The 20,705-nt window shown below is 34.6% G+C and overlaps 1 protein-coding gene and 1 pseudogene across 1 annotated transcript in view; one reads left to right on the plus strand and one right to left on the minus strand.

The window, feature by feature from the left end:
• Positions 1–12,991, minus strand: part of AGR3 (anterior gradient 3, protein disulphide isomerase family member) — a 23,307-nt gene extending 10,316 nt beyond the window's left edge. Inside the window, exons 1-3 of the mRNA XM_017526919.2 lie at positions 12,890–12,991; positions 9,734–9,869; positions 5,355–5,418 (exon numbers count right to left, since the gene is read on the minus strand). Coding sequence (XP_017382408.1) covers positions 5,355–5,418; positions 9,734–9,842 — 173 coding nt within the window. The 5' untranslated portion in view covers positions 9,843–9,869; positions 12,890–12,991. The remainder of the gene's footprint in view (positions 1–5,354; positions 5,419–9,733; positions 9,870–12,889) is intronic.
• A 7,052-nt stretch (positions 12,992–20,043) lies between these two features.
• On the plus strand, positions 20,044–20,312 carry LOC108303119 (annotated as a pseudogene).
• Positions 20,313–20,705: the final 393 nt, after the last annotated feature.

Consider the following 20,705-nt stretch of genomic DNA (forward strand, 5'->3'; position numbering starts at 1 on the left):
TGGTCTCGATCTCTTGACCTTGTGATCCACCCGCCTCAGGCTCCCAAAGTGCTGGGATTACAGGCTTGAGCCACCGCGCCCGGCCCTATGTCCATTTTTAAAACACAAATTTTATTTGTGTTTTATTGAGTTGTTTGAGTTCCTCGTATATTTTGAATACTTGCCTCTTTTCGGATACATGGCTTGTACATATTTTCTTCCATTCTGTTGGTTATTTCTTCATTTTGTTAATGTCTTCTTTGCTGTACAGAAACTTTTTAGTTTGATGTAATCTCACTTGTCTATTTTTGCTTTTGTTTCCAGTATTTTTGAGGTCACATCCAAAAATTCATTGCCTAGACCAACGTCTGGGTATATAGAATGATTTTTTAAAATACTGCTTTGATTTTAAGTGGATTGTGAGCATCAAAGGAAATAGGCTCTTTGTATAGTTATTCAGGATTTTCTTCTTTTCAATAACTAAATAGTATTTTATTGTGTACGTATACCACATTTTATCAATTCACCTCTTGATGGTCAGAAAAGATACTTGATATAATTTCAGTCTTCTTAAGTTTGTTAGACTTGTTTTGTGGTCTATCATGTGATCTGTTCTAAAAAATAATCCCTATGCCATTGAGAATGTATCTTCTCTTTCTGTTTGATTAAATGCTTTGTATATGTTTGTTGGTCCATTTGGTCTAAAGTGTAGTTCAAGTCTAATGTTTCCTTGTTGACTTTTTTGGATGATCTGTTCATTGTTGAAAGTAGAGTACTGAAGTCCCTTACTATTATTGTTTTGTAATGTATTCCTCTTTTCAGATCTATTAATATCTGCTTTATGTATTTAGGTACTGTAATGTTGGATGGAAGTATATTTATAATTGTATCTTCTTGGTAAATTAATACCTTTCTTATTATTTAATGACCTTCTTTGTGTCTCTTTACATTTTTTGACTTAAAGTCAATTTTTTCTGATGTAAGTGTAGCTACCTATTTGTTTGTTTGTTTTGTTTCTATTGATATAGAATGTATTGTTTGATCCTTTCAATTGCAGTTGATAAACATCCTTTAAGGTGAAGTGAGGCCTGGTACAGTGGCTCATGCCTATAATCCCAGCACTTTGGGAGCCCGAGGCAGGAGGATCTCTTGAGCTTATGAGTTTGAGACTAGCCTGGGCAATATGGTGAAATCCTGTCTCTACCAAAAATAGAAATATTAGCTGGTGTGGTGGCTACTCGGGAGGCTGAGGCAGGATATAGGGCCAGGGGAAACTGTTTCTTAATACATTGAGTTCCTCTATGTGTTTTGTTTGGAGATCCTAATCCATTTGTAAAGTTTTAATTATTTATTTACATACTTTTATCATATTTTATTTATTTACTAGTGACATACTGTTTATTATAGCTTTATACAGTGTTGAATAATGATTAAGTCTTAATCTCCATTGCTCTGTTTTCAGAATGTTCCTAACTATCCTAACTACTCATGTCTATTTTTTCATTTCAATTTTAGAATTACCTTTTAAAATTTTTTATCATGATTTGTTGTGATCATCTTAAAAAGTTTTTAAAGTATAGAGATAATGGGCATTTTTATGATGTTAAGTCTTTCTTTCAAAGAATACAATATGCACTGCCAAATATTTTTTTATTTTTAGTGTATTAAGGTTCCTAGAGATTTTGCACATCTTCTGTCAAGTTTATTCTGGGGTATTTTCTTTTTTGTCATTGTAAATGAGGTATTTTATAAGTTTTTTGGTATGTGATTTTCTATATATAAATGCAATGAATTTTTAAATATTAACTTATTCTCATCTAATTCAACAGAATTTTTGTTATTCTGAATATTTTAAATTCTTTTTAGTTTTTCATGTATATAAATCATCATCTGAAAATAAAGATAGTTTTAACTTTTCCTTTCTATGTTTTCTACTTTTTTCTCAACTAATTGCATTAGTTAGTACCTCCAGAAAAATGTTAGAAATTGCTGTGATTGTAGACATACTTGTCTTATCCACACTTTAATGGGACACTTCTATTTGTTTTCCCAGTAGCATAATGTTGGTTTTTTGTTGTTGCTGCTGTTGGAATGCTGTCTCTTTGTTAGGATTAATTTAAATAAACTAATAGTCTCTAATGCAGGGTCTCAAAAATTCAGATGTGGATGTTTCATTCTGTTTAATGCCTTTTCAGAATTTTATGGAGATGAGAGATACTTGTATGGATTGTTTCCTTATAAAGATTAAATTATTTTAATTAATACATTTCTTAATCCTAAACCACCCTGACATTCCCAGACTAAACCTCAGTTTATCAGTGTATAATATTTAAAGTTCTACTAGTGCTCCTTACTAACATGTTGTTGGTTTGTTACACTGATATTTGGAAGTGAGATTCTTCTGTAGACTTCTTTCTTTTGTAATGCTTGTTTAATACGAAAACAATAGTTAATCTGTAATCTTTCTTCATCTTTAATGAGTATTGCAATAGAATGTTTTTTAGGTATTTTATTAATTCTTGGGAGCTTTCGTAATATGGTTTTCAGCTTCATTCCCAAATGCTTAATAGGTTTTTAAGAATAAAAATTGTGTCGTACTTGGTCATTGAGCCTAGAACAGTGTCTGGCACATAGCACTGGACATCCAAGGAATACTTGACTTATTAATTATAAATTTGGATTTTTAAAAAAGCTACTCAAATTGTTCTGATATTCAAACAGGTCTTAAAACTGCTGCCCTAAGCCAGTTTTCTGTTTAAGCCTGTATAATGCCTATAAAATAATACTGCTTTGTTTCTACAACATACTGAAAAGCTTGCTTGAGTAATAAATACATGAATATAGAGGTATTTAGAACTTTGGTTTATAAAATGCTTTCTAATAGCAGCTATTAGTCATACAGTGGCATGCAATAGCAGAGCAAATACTTGTGGCATCTTTTTAAACACTAAAATGTCAGTTTTTGAATCTACTATGGGATATCTATAGGATCTGTTAAAATTAACGGAGTAAAGGATACAAAATCAACACATAAAACCAGTAGCATTTCTATACAACAATAACAAACTAGGTGGAAAAAAAAAAAGAAACAAGAAAACAATGCCATTTACAATAACCACAAAAAGGCTGGGTATGGTGACCAACGCCTACAACCCCAGCACTTTGGGAGGCCAAGGTGGGCAGATCACCTGAGATCAGGAGTTCGAGACCAGCCTGGCCAACATGGTAAAACCCTGTTTCTACCAATAATAAAAAATTAGTTGGGTGTGATGGCGTGTGTGTGTAATCCCAACTGCTTAGGTAGCTGAGGCAGGAGAATTGCTGGAACCTGAAAGGTGGAGGTTGCAGTGAGCTGAGATTATGCCACTGCACTCCAGCCTAGGAGACTGAGTGACACTCCAGCTCAAAAAAACAACAAATAAACGAAAGTCTCACACACACACAAACACACACACACACGGGAATATATTAACCAAGGAGGTGAAACATCTCTACAATAAAAATGGTAAAACATTGAAGAAAGAAATTGAAGAGAACACCAAAAAATGGAAAGACATCCCATGCCATGGATTGGAAGAATGAATTTTGCTAAAATGACCATACTACTGAAAGCAACCTACAGATTCAGTGCAATCTCTATCAAAATACCAATGACATTTTTCACAGAAACAGAAAGAAAAAAATCTTAAAATTTGTATAGAACCACAACAGACTCCAAATAGTCAAAGCAATACTGAGTGAAAAGAGCAAAAATACAGGCATCATACTGCCTGACTTCCAAATATACTACAAAGCCGTGGTAACCAAAACAGCGTGGTATTGGTATAAAAACAGACACCTAGACCAATGGAATAGAGAATCCACAAATGAATCCACATATTTAAAGTCAGCTGATTTTTTGCAAAGGTACCAAGAACATCCATTGGGGAAAGGACACCCTTTTCAATAAATGGTGTGGAAAACCTGGATATCTATATGTAGAAGAATGAAACTAGACTCCTATCTCTCACCATATACAAAAATTAATTAAAAATGGACTAAAGACTTAAATGTAAGACCTTAAAGTATAAAACTCCTAGAAGAAAATATAAAGGAAGCCCTTTAGGACATTGTTCCCAGCAAAAATTGTATGGGTAAGATTTCAAAAATGCAGGCAAGAAAAACAAAAATAGACAAATGGGAATATATCACCTGAGAAGCTTCTGAACAGCCAAGGAAACAAAAGAGTAAGGGGACAACCTGTAGAATGGGAGAAATTATTTGCAAACTATTCATTTGACAAGGGCCTAATATTTAGAATATACAAGCAACTCAAACAACTCAATAACAACAAAATCCCCAAATGATATGATTTTAAAATGGGCAAAACATCTGAATAGACATTTCTCAAAAGAAGACACACAGATGGCCAAGTATATGAAGAACTTCTCAATCTCTAATCTCATCTCTAATCATCAAAAAAGGCAGACCAAAACCACAATGAGATATTATTTCACCACAGTTAGAATTGGCATTAACCAAAAGACAAAAACAAAACAAAACAAAACAAAACAAAACAAATGCTGGTAAGGATGCAGAGAAAAGGGAATTCTTATACACTGTTGATGGGAATGTAAATTAGTACAGCCATTATGGAATCTATATAGAGGAGTCTCAAAAAACCAAACATATAACTACTATATGATCCAGCTTTCCTACTACTGTTTATTTAAAAAATCGGTATATCAAAGAGATATCTGTATCTCCATGTTTATTGACTCACTATTCACATTAGCCAAGATATAGAATCAACCTAAATGTTCATTAATGGATGGATAAATAAAGAAAAAGCGTTACATATACACAGTGGAATACTACCCAGCTGTAAAAAATAATGAAATCCTCTCATTCACAGCAGCATGAATGAGCCTAGAGGACATGTTAAGTGAAGTAAGTCAGAAATAGAAAGATAAATACCACATATTCTCACTCATATAGGGTAGCTAAAAAAAAAGGTGAGTTCATAGAAGTAGAACTGTGGTTATTAGAAGCTGGGAAGGGTTGGGAGGAGGAAGGTTAAGGAGAGGTTGATGAATAGATACAAAAATACAACTAGATAGGAGGAATAAGTTCTAGTAGCATTCTATTGCACTATAGGTACATATACTTAACAATAGTTTATTGTATATTTTAAAAAAGCTAGAAGAGAGGATTTTTGAGTGTTCCCATCAGTAAGAAATGATATTTTTGAGGTGATGCATATGCTAATTACCCTGATTTGATCATTATACATTGTGTACATGTGTTAGCATATCACCCTATATCCCATAAATATGTATAATTATTATAATTCTACTACAAATAAAAGGAAAACATGAGCTGAAGAGGCATGTTACCTTTTCTGAGCATAAAAGAGACCTTCTTCATAAGTTTGTACCCAAGTGATGTCATCTCCCCATCCTAAATAGAAGAGAGAAATCAATGCAGTAACCAAGAACAACAGAAGAGCTCTGAAATGGTTATCTAAAAAGCAGATATCTACCTACAGATTGTAACTAAGCCATCAAGCTGTTGGCTGACATATGGTGCAGAGGACACAGAATTTTCACTAGATATGGAAGTGGTTTCCCTTTAGATTGTAGTATTGAGGTTTTGCTACTGTATTTCAAACCTTGAGGCCCATGGCCTTGAACGCAGTAAGTGCTTAATAAATGTTGTTATGACTAGAGCTGATTGAAAGGAGATCTTTGGGTAATGTAAAAGCTCTGACTTTCAGAATGTTTGGAAATTAACGGTTAATCTTTGCATACTTTGTAATATTATTAGGAATACTTTGGTTTGTACAATGCCCTCGTATTTTAAGTCCCAGGAGATTCTGACATTTTCTAAGTCAGTATACATTGTGAAATAAGAGAATTTGCTTTGAATTCTGACATGGGAAAAATTCTAATGTGGGAATTTCATGGCGGAGAGATATAATAAAGCACATGTGTTTTGGAAACACCCAAAAGAATGGAGAGAAAAAACAGCAAGCAATGAATATTAAGAGAACCCATTAGCCTTAAAGAAACGGTATGAGTAGTTGGGAGTGTACATTAGAAATTAAAGAATAAGATCATCAAGGAGAAGAATACATAGAACCTCAAAAAACATTACTATTTTCAGGAAATGTCTCAGTCTATGAATGAGAAAGACTGAATTAATGTGAAAATTAGAATTATTTGAAGGTCAGTTTGGGCCCAGATTTTCTTACATGTTTCAAATGTTGTCAGACCACAGTTTCTGGCTTTAATATCATGGATAATTAGAAAACAAGATAAATATGATTCCATGATTTCTGCTTATTTGTTTGTTTTGCATGTTTGTTTTCTGGTGATAGTCTTATTGAAATAAATTCATATACCAATACAACTTCCTATTGAAAATGTAAACTTTTAGCCAGGCATGGTGGCTCATGCCTGTAATCTCAGCACTTTGGGAGACTGAGGCAGACAGATTATTTAATGTCAGGAGTTCGAGACCAGCCTGGCCAGCATGGTGAAACCCTGTCTCTACTAAAAATACAAAAATTAGCTATGTATGGTGGCGTGTGCCTGTAGTCCCAGCTACTCAAGTGGCTGAGGCGGAAGAATCGCTTAAACCCAGAAGGCAGAGGTTGCAGTGAGCCGAGATCATGCCACTTGTATTCCAGCCTGGGTGACAGTGAGACTCTATCTCAAAAACAAAAAACAAAAAACAGTATACTTTTTAAAAGTATATCCACAAAGTTGTATAACCATCACCACAATCAGTTTTAGAACATTTTCATCTCTTCAGAAAGAAACCCTATACCATGTAGCTATCACCTCCCCCCCATTTTCTTCAACTGCCATAGCCCTAAGAAACCCCTCATCTACTTTTTGTCTCTATAGATTTGCTTATTCTGGACATTTCATATAAATGGAATCATGCAATATGTAGCCTTTTGTGACTAAAGTTTTTTCATTCAGCATGACCTTTTTAAGGTTCATCCATATAGTAACGTACTATTATTTAATTCATTTTTTATGGTTCATATGTTATTTTGTTGTATGGATATACCACATTTTATTTATCTGCTCATCAGTTAATAGATATTTGGGTTGTTTCTACTTTTCGGCCTTTACAAGTAATGCTGCTGTGAACATACATAGACAAGGTTTTGAGCGGTAGTTGTTTTCATTTGTCGTGGGTATATACCTAGGAGTAGAACTGCTGATCAAACAGTAACTCTATGCTTAGCTTTTTGAGGAGCTGCTAGCTTATTTTCTAAAGTAGCTGTATCATTTTACATTCTCACTAGCAATGTTTTTGGGTTTTTTTTTTTCCTGATTTAAAATCTTAACATTGGAAAACATCTCTTGTTAGTTTAATGCCACATCTTAACAGGAACTCTTGCTCTCTCTAATAATTCTGAAAGAGCCTCTCTCCAACTTTGCTTGAACACATGCCGTATCTATATACCACATTTTGCATTAAGTAAAAGTTATTCTAAAACAGCAAGTGAGACTAGGCCTCTGCTTAATTTTCCCTGTTCTGTTGCAAATATCATTTAATACTGGAACATTAGCAATAGGAAAACTTTGTATTCTCTGCTCCTGTTCAATTTGGTTCCACAAACAGTAAAGGAACATCTGCTGTATATCTTACTCCACAAAGCAATGGGAATATACACATAAAGCAATATAATCCCTGTTCTAAAAAAAAGTATCCATAGCCCTATAGGGAATACATATTGCATTATAATAATTTGTCATATACTGTGTCTCATAATCACAATAGGTCAAAGCTGGTACACAGTTTAAATGCTCTTTATGGCTTCTGCTTATTACTCTAATTCTATCTCTATCTCTGGCTATGTTTTCTTGTCTTTTGATATTTCCTTCATTTATCTAACATGTATTTAAGTATTTACTATCTGCGAGGCACTGGACTAGGTACTCAGCAATTCTGATTCAAAGGAAGTTGAGATTTTTTGTATCATTGTATGTGTATTTTTTTCTCCCTGAACCTTCTTCTATCTTTTTCTAATTAATCTGCCTTTTCTCCTTACTACCTTTTCTACTTCACTGATGTTGCCCTGTGTTCTAAGGGGCTTCATATGCTGCTCTGTGCTGTGAGAAGTTTCATATACTGTATCCCACCTCCTCCCACTCACCCCTCCCTTTAATCTTCATTCATTCTGAGCCTTATTCTCTCACTTGTTTCACAAGTAGCAATAGATGGTAAAATACTTTGCCAAATATAAACCAATTCTCATTAACAGTCATTAGTCATCTTCTGCATTAAATTAGTTCCTTATCATTTAAAAAAACAGAACTTCTAAGTTGTTTAAAGTAGGGCATACAAATGTAATACATTTTTCATAAAATTTGGAAGGAGTTTTAAATAACTATTTAGAAGTGAACACACAGAATATTGATGCCTTGTTGTATAGTTATAGCAATGCTGCTTAATGCAGACCTGAACAGTGTTTAAGGGCAATTACTAGCTGAGTCTCTGGCACTTTAAGGCTACTGAACTCATTGTTTTACAACTATTATGCTATATAGAGAAACAGGATTATGTTTAGGAAAATATTTCAACTTTCTAATTCATTTCTTTTGCAAAAATATATTGACTTTCTGTATGTATAGTTTGTATATTTGTTAAACTGAAGTAGAATTAATTAGCTTAGGTAAACATTGATGAGCACTTGGCTGGCACTCAATACATCTCTTAAGAAATGAAATGTACTTGGGAAACAAGTCAATGTTTTAGAATTTGAAATTATATATAATATATATATTTATAATTATATATTTTAATATAATTTATTACATAAGATATTATTAGATATAATTATATATAAATATATACCATATTTACTCTATATATACTATAATATAATTACTCTGTTCCTACCTCTGATATATATATATATATTCCTACATGGTTATTCAAAACTAGCAGTATTACTACAAAGCACCTGACCACTATTTGCAGTGGTAATGTGGAATGTAGCAAACAAATGCTCAGTGCTCTGTGGTAATACTGCTAATTTTGAATAGCTATGGGGGGACAAATAATTCTGTTCCTACTTCTGTTACTTGGAAATATAGGAACCAACTTTGAGAATTTTTTCTTTTATAAAATGTTTTTTTAAAGTTGAATGTATATTTGTTTCTTAGGACAAAGTAAAACAGTAAGTACTAAAAGAAATGTTTTCTAAACATGTAGCCAATGGCAATCCTTGATTATGTCTAAAACCCCTGCATCTGTCTTCCAGAGTCAATATAGCAAGACTTGGTTACCCCAAATTCTCAGGGTTTGGGGTACACTATAATTTTCTGGGTAGGCTTATATAAAATCATTCCAAATTATTTTTTATTTTGGAGGACTGGGAAATAGAGAACTGAGAATTTGAGCAAATTTTGAAAAATCTTAAATTGCTATTAGGACACTAATATGACATAGCAATCAATCATTATTTTCTAGGACTTTGGTTACTTGGTATACTAAGAGACAGCAAGCCAATTCTCTATTATTTCAGTTAAAGTTAATGCAAATTTATTTTATTGTTTGCTGGTTGATTTGATCCATTGCCTAAAATAAACTGATCCATTCTGTTTGTAAAAATCTATTTTGAAGTCATACACAACAAAAATCATTCAGTTAGATTAATTTGCTTCATAATTTGACTATGAGTGAAGACAGTAGGTATTTTAAAAAGCAATTTAAGCGACTGAGTTTAGAAAATAAAATAAGTTTACAGCACCTCTTGAGAGTGTCTGAGGAGGCCTCTTTTCCTTTCTTATTGCAATGGCAAGGTTGGAAGAAACTGTGACGAGTAATAGGCAGAGAGCTGAAGCTGAGTGTAGCATCATGTCTTCTAGAGAATCTCTCAGAAGGAGCTAGATGACAGAAAGGAATTCTCAGAATCTAGTGAGTTACTTCAACCTATCATTAGAAGATATTTGCTAAGAGTTGGACCAATCCTGTGATGTCAGACTGATCTGCGTTTTTGGTTTGACATGGTATAACCAAACACATAGAACTTTAATTCATTTTTTATTTTAAAAATATTTAACTCGATAGATGCTCAGTTGGTGAGAAGTCATGTTCTGAGCATCCTGGGCATAGTGTGGTATAATTAAAAGAGAGAGAGATCAGGGCGCACAAAGCCTCCTTCTGAATTGCTATGTAGTGTTCACACCACCAAGATGAAGCACAAATTAGGTTATGTTTTTTAATGGCCTGTAAACTATAAAGTGAATTTTAGCATGCAGAAATAGTCTTTCCTTTTGATTCTCCTGTATCTAATAGGTCAAAACATTTTAAATCTATACCTATAAAAGTTTAGACATGAACAAATATTGCTTAAAATAGAAATCAGAGGAAAAATAGAATGTGGAGGATTCTTGTCCTTCAGTTCCTTTATGGATTTTACCTTTCTCATGCTTCAGCAATTACTCAGAATTTTGCCTGTCATTTATAACACAGCTCTTTATAAAAATCAAGTGCTATCATATTGCTATAAATTAGACATATGTACAGAGAAGAGTAGATGTGCCATGATTATATTCTCTCTTGGTTAGCTAGAATTCAAACTGGTTCTTAACTCAATGTGCTGTTAAGATAAAAACTAAAGTCCAAAGTTGGGTCTGATCTGGTCGTAAACCACCTGATAAATATATTACAGGAAGTCTTTAATACTTGTGAGATGTTTAGTTACAGCATTAGCATATAAAACTCATTTGAAAATGGTTGGCACATGCAGTTTTGAAACTTTACCTCAAAATATAAAATAAATGTACAGGTATTCTTCACATTTATTTAAGGTTCCTTTAAGATATCTTTCCGATTGACTTATATTATTTAGTAGTGAATTCCTCACCAAAACAGTGAAATTCCTTAGCTAAAATGGCTAGTGAATGATTCTTTAGTGATTCCTTTCAAACAAAGATGTTGCTATAGTTTATTGTAGTAGGCATTGTGGAAAATGGGAAGATATATAAGACACAATGTTTTGGCATTGGCAAAACATTTGGCAATTTTAATACCCTAGTCATTTTAAAATAGCAACTGTAGTCATGGGAGAGAACAATTTGGTGGTAAAGAAGTTTATAGATTCTAGGTTTCTCCAGACATTTCCTCATTCCTCCCATTCTAATATTTCCCTTTCCCAGTGGTGTATATATTACAGCCCCTCTGTGGACTGAAAAGAGTGACCACTCCAGGTTAACCTTACTTTATTTCCCTCCCTAATCCCAAGTAAATCCTCCCTCCCTCCCTCCCCCTCTCCCCTCTCTCCCTCCCTCCCTTCATCTCTCTCTCTCTGTCATTCTTTTTTTTTCCTTTTTTTTTTTTGATGGAGTTTCACTATTGTTTCCCAGGCTGGAGTGCAATGGTGAGATCCCCGCTCGCTGCAACCTCTGCCTCCTGGGTTTAAGCAACTCTTCTGCTTCATCCTCCCAAGTAGCTGGGTCTTCAGGTGCCCACTACCACACCTGGATAATTTTTGTATTTTTAGTAGAGTCCAGGTTTCACCATGTTGGCCAGGCTGATCTCGAACTCTTGACCTCAAATGATTGCGCCTGGCCTGCCTGCTTGTGACCCCTCCCCACACCCTGCATTAAAAAACCCTGTTAAACAATTACTGTGGTGCCTGATAAGGATTTCCTTTAAGCTCCCACAACTTATTAAACCATAAAACATTTCAGAATGTCATGCTGTACCTTAAGGACTCAGTCGTCTTGTAATTTAAAGACTGAAACAAAAAAAGGGTGGATTTTAGTAGAGGATGGGGACAGTTGACTCTGGAACACAAAGCCCAACCCAGGGTAGGCAGCCTCAGTTAACTTGGGAGTTGCAGTGAAGGAACTGAGGCAGCCATCTAGGACAGGATCTGAACCTGGATCCAGCAGGCTTCTAGAGGCCTGTGGATGAGCTACAGAAGGCTCAAAATCCCCAGAAATTGTGTGCAAAATCTTCTCTGCCTCTTCATTTTCCATGGTAAGAGGGTCCTAAACTTCATTAACATTCTTCCAGGGATCTTGGATATAAAGAAGAGTTAAGAAAAGTCAATCTGGAGGAAGCATTAGAAAAAATTTCTATGTTAGGTACAGAGGCAAGCAGGTGCAATCTGCATTTTAAAAAAGAAAAAGCACTTCATCATTTTTTGCTGTTTTAAAGCTGCCAAGTTTCGAGTTAAGTGGGAACCATTTTTTTTTTTTCAAATTTCAAGTATTTATGTATTCTTGTAAAATACTTTCTAATTAAAAAATAAAAATCTTGGTTTTCTGGTTTTACACTGACAAATTATAAAAAAGATATTAAATATGTGACAAAGCAATACAACTTGTACATTGTAGATTTTGAATAAATAATGCTTTCCTTGGTAAAATATAGTGTAAATTGCTGAGGGTCCTTTAGTATCGGTTGTAAGGTTAAGCTACTTGGGGGAACACAGATGAATACGGGGTGCTTACAGCCCTACAGCAGCTTAAAATGCATTTGGGAGGCCATATGTCAAAAATTGTATAAACATTCATCAGTTAGCATTTTCTGACACTAGTATTTTATTTTTCAGAAGCAATTTAACATAAGTAATTGATATTATAACTTCCTGTATTTTAAAATAAAACAATACTTTAAAGAATATAAACAAGAGCTATTTTTACTTGTAGAATAATTTTTAAAGAATTGTTTTTGTGGTTGATGTCAATTTAATCTAATAGCATTAATATAAATAGAGATAAAATTATGAAACCAGCAAAGGCAATTGAGTTCAGTAAAAGAAGAAAAATACAAATTCATTTCACTTACCCCACCCTTTACTGAAAGCTTTACTTTTAAATAGCAAAAGGTGATTATTTAAATATAGCAAAGCTTGACCACAGATTAAAATAATCTGGAAACTTTGCTTGCTTACCTGTCTTGGCCAGTGCTCTTGTTAGAAATGTATTCTGGACGTTTCTGGTTAAAAATGGGTGTGGATTTATAGACACACACACACACACACACACACACACACACACACACCCCTGACCTACAACCTCACCTGCATAGAAACGGAAGCATAGTTACCTGAAAACAAACTTACAAAAACAGGTGTGTCTGAAAAGCTCTCTACTTCTTTCCAGTTCCCATGCTTCTCTCCTCACACTAAAAATGCTCTTCTCTCTTTTTCTAAATTAAGATTGAATGTCCTCATAAAGTGAGGCCAAATACCACCTTTGTGCTTCTTTCTTTTTTACCTTTTATTTCCCAAGGTAATTTAATGTTTGGCTGAAGTTCAGCACAAAAAAAAAAAAAAGAAAAAAGGAAGAAAGAAACTGGAATGAATTTAAGAACTGTGTGCACGCCATTGTTCTTGATGAGAGTGCCGTGAGGCTTGAAGATTAGATATAAAGCAAATAGAAATTCCTGAGGGTTACTATGTTTACAGGGATATAATTAATAGCTAAAGAGATTGGGTCCTTTTTTTGGGAGAAGGAAATAAAATTTCTATTTTAGAATTGAACACTTTCTTAATTTGATTATTCTTTACAATTTTTCTATAAAACGTTTACTGTGTGAAAAATTAGAGATGGACAATTAGATATGTCTATATTTATCTAATAGTTATTCTCCAATTAATTAAGAGTAATTATGTAATTACTGTTAAAATAACCTAGGGGAGGGTGTCATCAAATTTGCTCTACCTGTTTTTGTACAGCCCAGGAAATAGGAACGATTTTTAAACGATTGGGAAAAAAAATCAAAAGAATCATATTTTGTGATACATGAAAGTTATATGAAATTCAATTTCAGTGTCCACAAGTAGAGATTCGGTGATGGTGTGGAGCCATGTGCATTTGCTTATTTGTGTCTGTGGTTACTTTTGCACTGCAGCATCAAAGTCCAGTACAGTCCAGGACAGTAGACACCAAAATCTGTGCACACTCAAGTCCCATATCTGGCCTGGTGTAACCCACAGATATGAAAACTTGGTCCTCCTCATATGCAGGTTTGGAATCCAGTGAACACAGTATTTTTGATCCACTTTTGATTGTAGCTGCAGAACTTGCCCATATGGAGAAGTGTATTTATTTAAAAAAAAAATACCCCCCTAAGTGAACCCACACAATTCAAACCTCAAACCCATGTTGTTTACAAGTCAGCCGTGCTTGTGACAGGGACTGTATCATCTGCAAAAACTAAAATATTTACTAATTATTGTAAATGTTTACAGAAAATTTTTGTTGAACCTTAATCAGGTTCAACAAAATTTATTGTTTATAAATTCCTTCCCTCCCTCCCTCCCTCCCTTCCTTCCTTCCTTCCTTCCTTCCTTCCTTCCTTCCTTCCTTCTTCCCTTCTTTCCTTCCGTCCTTCCTTCCTCCCTCCCTCCCTCCGTCTCTCCCTTCTCTGGCTCTTTTTTTGTTTCTTCTTTTTTTGCGGCGGAGGGTCTAATTGCTCCAAATTTATTAACAAACATACTGTGCAAGAATGGGAGTGAAGAATACCTTGCTCCTGATTTTAAGGGGGTGTGCTCTAGTATTTTAACTTTTATAGTGTGCTGGATTTGGCTGAGTTGACCACGTTGAGAAGGTAGCCTTTTTTTTTTTTTTTTTTTTTGGCGGAATTTTGCTCTTGTTGCCCAGGTTGGAGTGGAGTGCAATGGCCTGATTTCAGCTCACTGCAGCCTCCACCTCCCAGGTTTAAGCAATTCTTCTGCCTCAGCCTCCCGAGTAGCTGTGATTACAGGCACGTGCCACCACGCCCAGCTAATTTTTTTGTGTTTTTAGTCGAGATCGGGTTTCACTGTTTTGGCCAGGTTGGTCTTGAGCTCCTGACCTCAGATGATCCACCCTCCTCGGGCTCCCAAAGTGCTGGGATTACAGGTGTGAGTGATGGCACCTGGCCGCCATTATTCTTAAGCTAAGTCTCTTAAAAGCAGGAATGTTGGATTTTGTTCTGTAAAGATGGGTATATGGATTTTTTCATTTGATACAGAAAATTTTACTGTTTTCCTAATTAAACTTTACATGGTCCTGAAAGAAACCTCAAGTAGCTAGGTTGTATATTCTTTCACTGTACTGCTGATTTGTGTACTTGTCTAGCTGTGCTTTCTTCCTTACATAGGAGTCTCAAAGGGAACCTTCCCTGGAACATGCTCTTCAAGCAGAATCCTTCTTTCTGAAGGTTAGGAAACTTGACTTACAATTTTAATTTTAAATCCAACCAGCCTTTGCAAAGCAAAGAAATAGCTGGGCAGTGATCCTTAAACTTTTCTGTTAGCAAAAAAGGCTGGGAAAGCTTTCAACTTCTTGTTGACTGAGAGTGGTTATGGAAAAATCTCAAAATATTCTGCATCTCTGTTAAGCTTCTCACATAGTATTCATTTACATAAATTATAAGATAAGAGTGAGAAAGAGGAAGTCAAGAACCTGTGGGGAAGTGAAACTAGATCCTGTAATGTCTGAGCTGATCAGTGTCTTTGGATCTCTCCCACTAGGGTGATAATATGTCCTCTGACCCAGGACAATTTCGAAAGTAAAAGGAGGTAATAAAGTCATTGGAATTATATTATCTTAAAATACTATTTTGAAATATATATTTGTCACCCAAAATTGGTTTTACTGTATAATAGATCACAAATGGTTCTGTGAAAGATTATTCTTAGAAGTAAAATTATTTAAAATATATTAATGTACACGGTGGCAAAATTATATAAATTATCCTTTGTATATCTTTATGTTAATCATTTTTTTAACCGTACCTGTCTGATACCAGGTGGCTGGTATTGTTCTGGCATTAACCATCTTCGTTCGTTTTCAATATGACCTTATATTTATTTTTTTATAAAATTGCCTGCAGTAATCTTAAAAGTCATCCTTATGGTTAATAGATTTGCAATTGTCAACAGCTTCAATTGATTGCTTCCTGTAGATCATATTACATCCTTTTTTTAATTAAGAAAATACTCTTTTCATAGCTGATGGGTTACCTGGTAATTTGAGAAAGTTCAGTTCACTAGAGGACAGTTTTAATTCTAATTTTAATCTTGTCAAAATATTATCTCAAATATTGTCTTTTAGCCTCTGCTTAGAGTACCTTCTTCAACAGAAAATTTTACAAGATGAAACAAGTAAAATAAGTCACCCCTTCTTATAATTAATTTAAATATTTCATTAAATTTCCAAGCTACAAAATTGTAGGTCCTCTCTATTTCATTCTATTCAGTAACAGAATATAAGTGTGTCTAATTCTACTCTTTTAAAAATAAATCAAGCTATTTTGCTCTTGGGGTTGATTCTTTTGAGGGCATTGTCCCATATTTTTACAAATTTAATTGTTCACATAAGTTATAAGTTAAATTTAGGGTAGGGATTATCTATCTATTCACTTTGTGTGTGTGTGTGTGTGTGTGTGTGTGTGTGTGTGTCCATCTGTTTGTATTTCAGTTTATCAGTCTCTTACTAAGAAAATATATATATATTTCAAAAGACTGACAGTGGAAAGTAGGTATTTCTCTTTCCCAGTCTATGGGTCTTCTTAAGTCAATAATCGTTACTTTCTGAGGCTTTTTTTAGAAATACTTCCTGTTAAAGCATGTCTTGTCTCTATCCATTTATCATCTATCAATCATCTGTTTATCTCTCTCTATATCTACCTATTTATATTTGTATATTAACACAAATGGTGCCATTCTATCAATATTTCTGAAACAATTTTTTACATAATAATATTGAAGATTGTACCATATTAGGACAGGTATTTGTGAAACTATTCACTAAATGAAAGAGAAGAATATCTTGCAGAGAGCATTTATGTATCACTATTTTCTAAATCCTGTAGAGGCAAATAGTTATTTTTAAAAACGTTGTGTTTGGAAAAAAGTGACTCTTTGGACTAAAGGAATAGATAGCTTTAAATCTGTTATTGAGCAGTGTAATTTTATACCAAACATTTAAATGCATGTTGTTTTTTAGAAGCCTATAATAATCAATGTCTGTTACATACAAGTTCTTGCTCTGTCAAAAATAGTTGTACTTCCCATTGCAAAACAATAATACTTTATTTCCATTAAGTATAAAGTCTCTGAACTTTCAGGGTAGTACATCTAAACACTTGATAAACTTATGGTATTTTACAATATAGATATAAATGAGATTTATGCCTTGGTATTTACCCTGTGAGCTAACTAAGATTAAGTAGAATTGTGCATGTAGCTTTTGGATTAGAGATTCAAGTCCTTCAATCAGGCTCTTACCTGTAGCTTGCGGTGGTAAGCTTTGTACTTTTCCCAATAAAAATGCGCTTAAACAGGCATATCATTTTTTATCCCATGGTGGAGATAAGGAACCTAAACTGGTCAGTTTCCTCAGCCCAGTTCAGAGAGGGGCTGTTTTAGAAGACACGGATAAAGTTAAAATGGAGTGTGCAGAGCTGGGAGGCAGCCATATCAAGTGTGAAATGAGATCCCCAAATAGTTCTCAAATAGATCAAGAATAGCTACAGATAATGGGAAGAAGAAAGCAGAGACAGAGAGTAACAGATCCAAGAAAACAAGGGAGTACATATTGGGAGAAAAGTGTGGTAGGGCTCTTGAGTGATGTGTGGGACATTTGGCTGCATTCAATGGGCTGGAGAAAATGGGTATGGTCTTACCATGAGATTAGAGGATAAAGACTCTTTTTTTAAGATGAAATTAAGGTGTTATAATATGATCAGAGTTTTAATAGTTATGCTTTAACGTGAAAAAATATATTCATAACCTGCAGATGTAAAAGCACAAAGCAATAGAATAAAGTATGTTTCTAGGAAAACTGCAAATCTTTCCCCAGGGAATCATGGTATTTTGATAGCTTCAAAAATTGTTAGAAGAGTGTTCCCTGAAAGAGGATATAGCTTCTCCAGTTGATCTTATTCTTAAGGGCTAAATATTATATGTACAAATCCATAATGAAAATTAGTTTTCAAAAACGTATTTCTAAAAGTCAACTAAATTGTATATTTTTATAAATACAAATTGACATTTTCTGTGCTTGATGATTAAACTATATACTCAGAGTCCTCAGTCAGGCTAAAACTTTTCATTCATTTCTGTGTTGATTGATTTTTTTTTTTTTTGAGACAGGGTCTCACTCTGTTTCCCACCTTGGAGAGCAATGGCATGATCACAGTTCACTGGAGCCTCTGCCTTCTGGGCTCAAGTGATCCTCCCCCCACAGCCTCCAGAATAGCTGGGACTACAAGCAAATGCCACTCATACCCAGCTAATTTTTGTGTTTTTTGTAGAGGCAGAGTCTCACTAAGTTGCCCAGGCTGGTCTTGAACTCTTTGGCCCGAGCAGTCCACCTGCCTCAGCCTGCCAAAGTACTGAGAGGACAGCTGTGAGCACTGCACTAGGCCCCTCTTAATCAATCGGTACAGAATTTTAAGTTCATATTTTTACCATTGCTATATACTGTTTTTAAAGAATTACCATACAAATATGGTCAGTTGTTTACTTAAGACTATTTTTCTTTCATATAGCTCTCTTTTCTGAAACATACTGATTTGGTTCAACTTTTTCCTTTCTACTGTGCTACTCTATATTTAAGGTGGACCCCATAGCCAGCCTCAGGGGCTGGATTGATTAGTGTGTTCCAGTGGCTCTTAACCAGGGGACATTTGGCAATATCTGGAGACATTTTTTACTGTTACAATCAGGGAGGGTGCTGTAGGAATCTACTGGGTAGAGAGCAAGGAAGATTTTACACAATGTATAGAACTGCTCCCTCCAACAAAGAATTATGCATCCCAAAATGTCATTAATGATGAGGCTGAACCCCTGGTCTATTTTTACCCAATCATGGTGGTCTCCTTCCTAAATCACTACTGGTTTACACATAAATATGTGATATAATTCTTGCTGATGAAATAGGGAAAATGTAAGGAAAGTTTCTTCTCATTAATAAAAATCAATAAATATAAAGAAAATGGCTCTCTTTTCCATTGGATATAGTCATATCTGGTTGCAATGTATGGAATTCTGACAGCCACCTTGGTTTCATGAAGATGATTAGGAAGAGCAATGTTGATGTGCCTTAAAGAGCCTGAGAGAAAGATGGAGAGACTCTATCTGTGTGTGTGGGTGTGGGTGTGCGCGCGCGTGTGCGCGCATGCGCACGCACGCTCACACATGCGTGTATTTAAATATCAGAATCACCATTTTAACCAGCCTCCAGCCCGAAACTGTCATATCTGAGGGCTTTTTCTAAGAAAAAATTTTTCTTCCTATTGTTTAAGCCAGCTGAGTTTTTGTTACTTTTAGTCATCAGGCAGCATCCTAACTGATAACATTATTTAGCATTTGCTTATTTCATAATTAAATATTTAACCTTTTTGACATTGAGTTTCAGCTTCATTTCTGATTGACATTTCTTTTATGTCATTTCTTTATCGGTATTTATTTTGCTTAACTAATAGGCTGGCTAACATTTTTTTGTGTGTATAATTTTAGAAGGAGGGCACATTGGTGATATTAATCTTTGTAAGTCTAAAATGCCTTTTTGTTCATCTCATGGGAATGAGAGCTTGCTTGGATGTTGGATTATGCATAGTTCAGTACATTTTAGATATAGCTGTTTAGGTTTCTGTCTATTTAGTGTATACCATCTTCTACTTAGTATAGAAGAAAGGTTTGAGGACCATCTGTCTTTATGGTGTGACCTATTTTTTTCCTATCCAGAAGCTTGTAGAATTATTTGCTTATTCTTCAAAATGTTAATCAAGGTCAGGCATGGTGGCTCACACCTATAATCCCAGAACTTTGGGAGGCCAAGACGGGCAGATCACCTGAGGTGAACAGGTTCAAGACCAGCCTGGCCAACATGGTGAAACCCTGTCTCTACTAAAAATACAAATTAGCTGGGTGCGGTGGCATGCTCCTGTAATCCTAGCTACTTGGGAGGCTGTGGCAGGAGGATCACTAGGACCTGGTAGGTGGAGGTTGCAGTGAGCTGAGATCATACTACTGCACTCCAGTCTGGATGATAGAGCGAGACTCTGTCTCAAATAAAAAAAATGTTAATCAAGGCCATTTCCATCACAGGCATGGCAGCTAACACAAGTACCAGCTCCTTGCACCTGCTGTCACTGGAGCTTATAGAAAAATGTTAAGAATAAAAATTCTCATTGTGATGAAGAGTGATAAAGAAATTATTGATACTCTTCTAGGATTTGATAACTGTCAATATGGTACTGGAGGATATCACTGAGTTTGAAATCCTACCAGAAGAAAGAATACTAAATTAGACCAGATTTCACTAAATGCAAATAATATAATAATGTTGGTTCATGGAGGAGAGGGACCTGAGGTATGAATGCATTTCCTTGATTTACTCTGGAGTCTGTTTTGTCTTGTAATGAAAATATATATTTTTGCCTTTTAATGTTTTGATCCTATAAAGCTAAGTTTCCTATTAAGGGAAATGTTTTGGAGATGTATACCCATTTTTGTAAGTTAATCACGATTATCTTGGAAACAGAAGAAAAGAGTTCCTTTGAAGACTAAAGTAGAAGTGATTTTGGTTAAAAGATTTCATCAAGATATTGTAAAATATAAATTGCTACTTCTTAATTTTGCCTAAGACTCAGTAAATTTGTTTGATTATAAACACCGAAGTCTGTGTTCAGTTTCTGGAAGTGTTTTTCCTTATCATCTAGCTGGTAATTGATTTTTCATTATGATCAACTTTTTTTTTTTTTTTTTTTTT

Source organism: Cebus imitator, unplaced genomic scaffold, assembly GCF_001604975.1.
Source record: "Cebus imitator isolate Cc_AM_T3 unplaced genomic scaffold, Cebus_imitator-1.0 Scaffold45, whole genome shotgun sequence".
NCBI lineage: Eukaryota > Metazoa > Chordata > Mammalia > Primates > Cebidae > Cebus > Cebus imitator.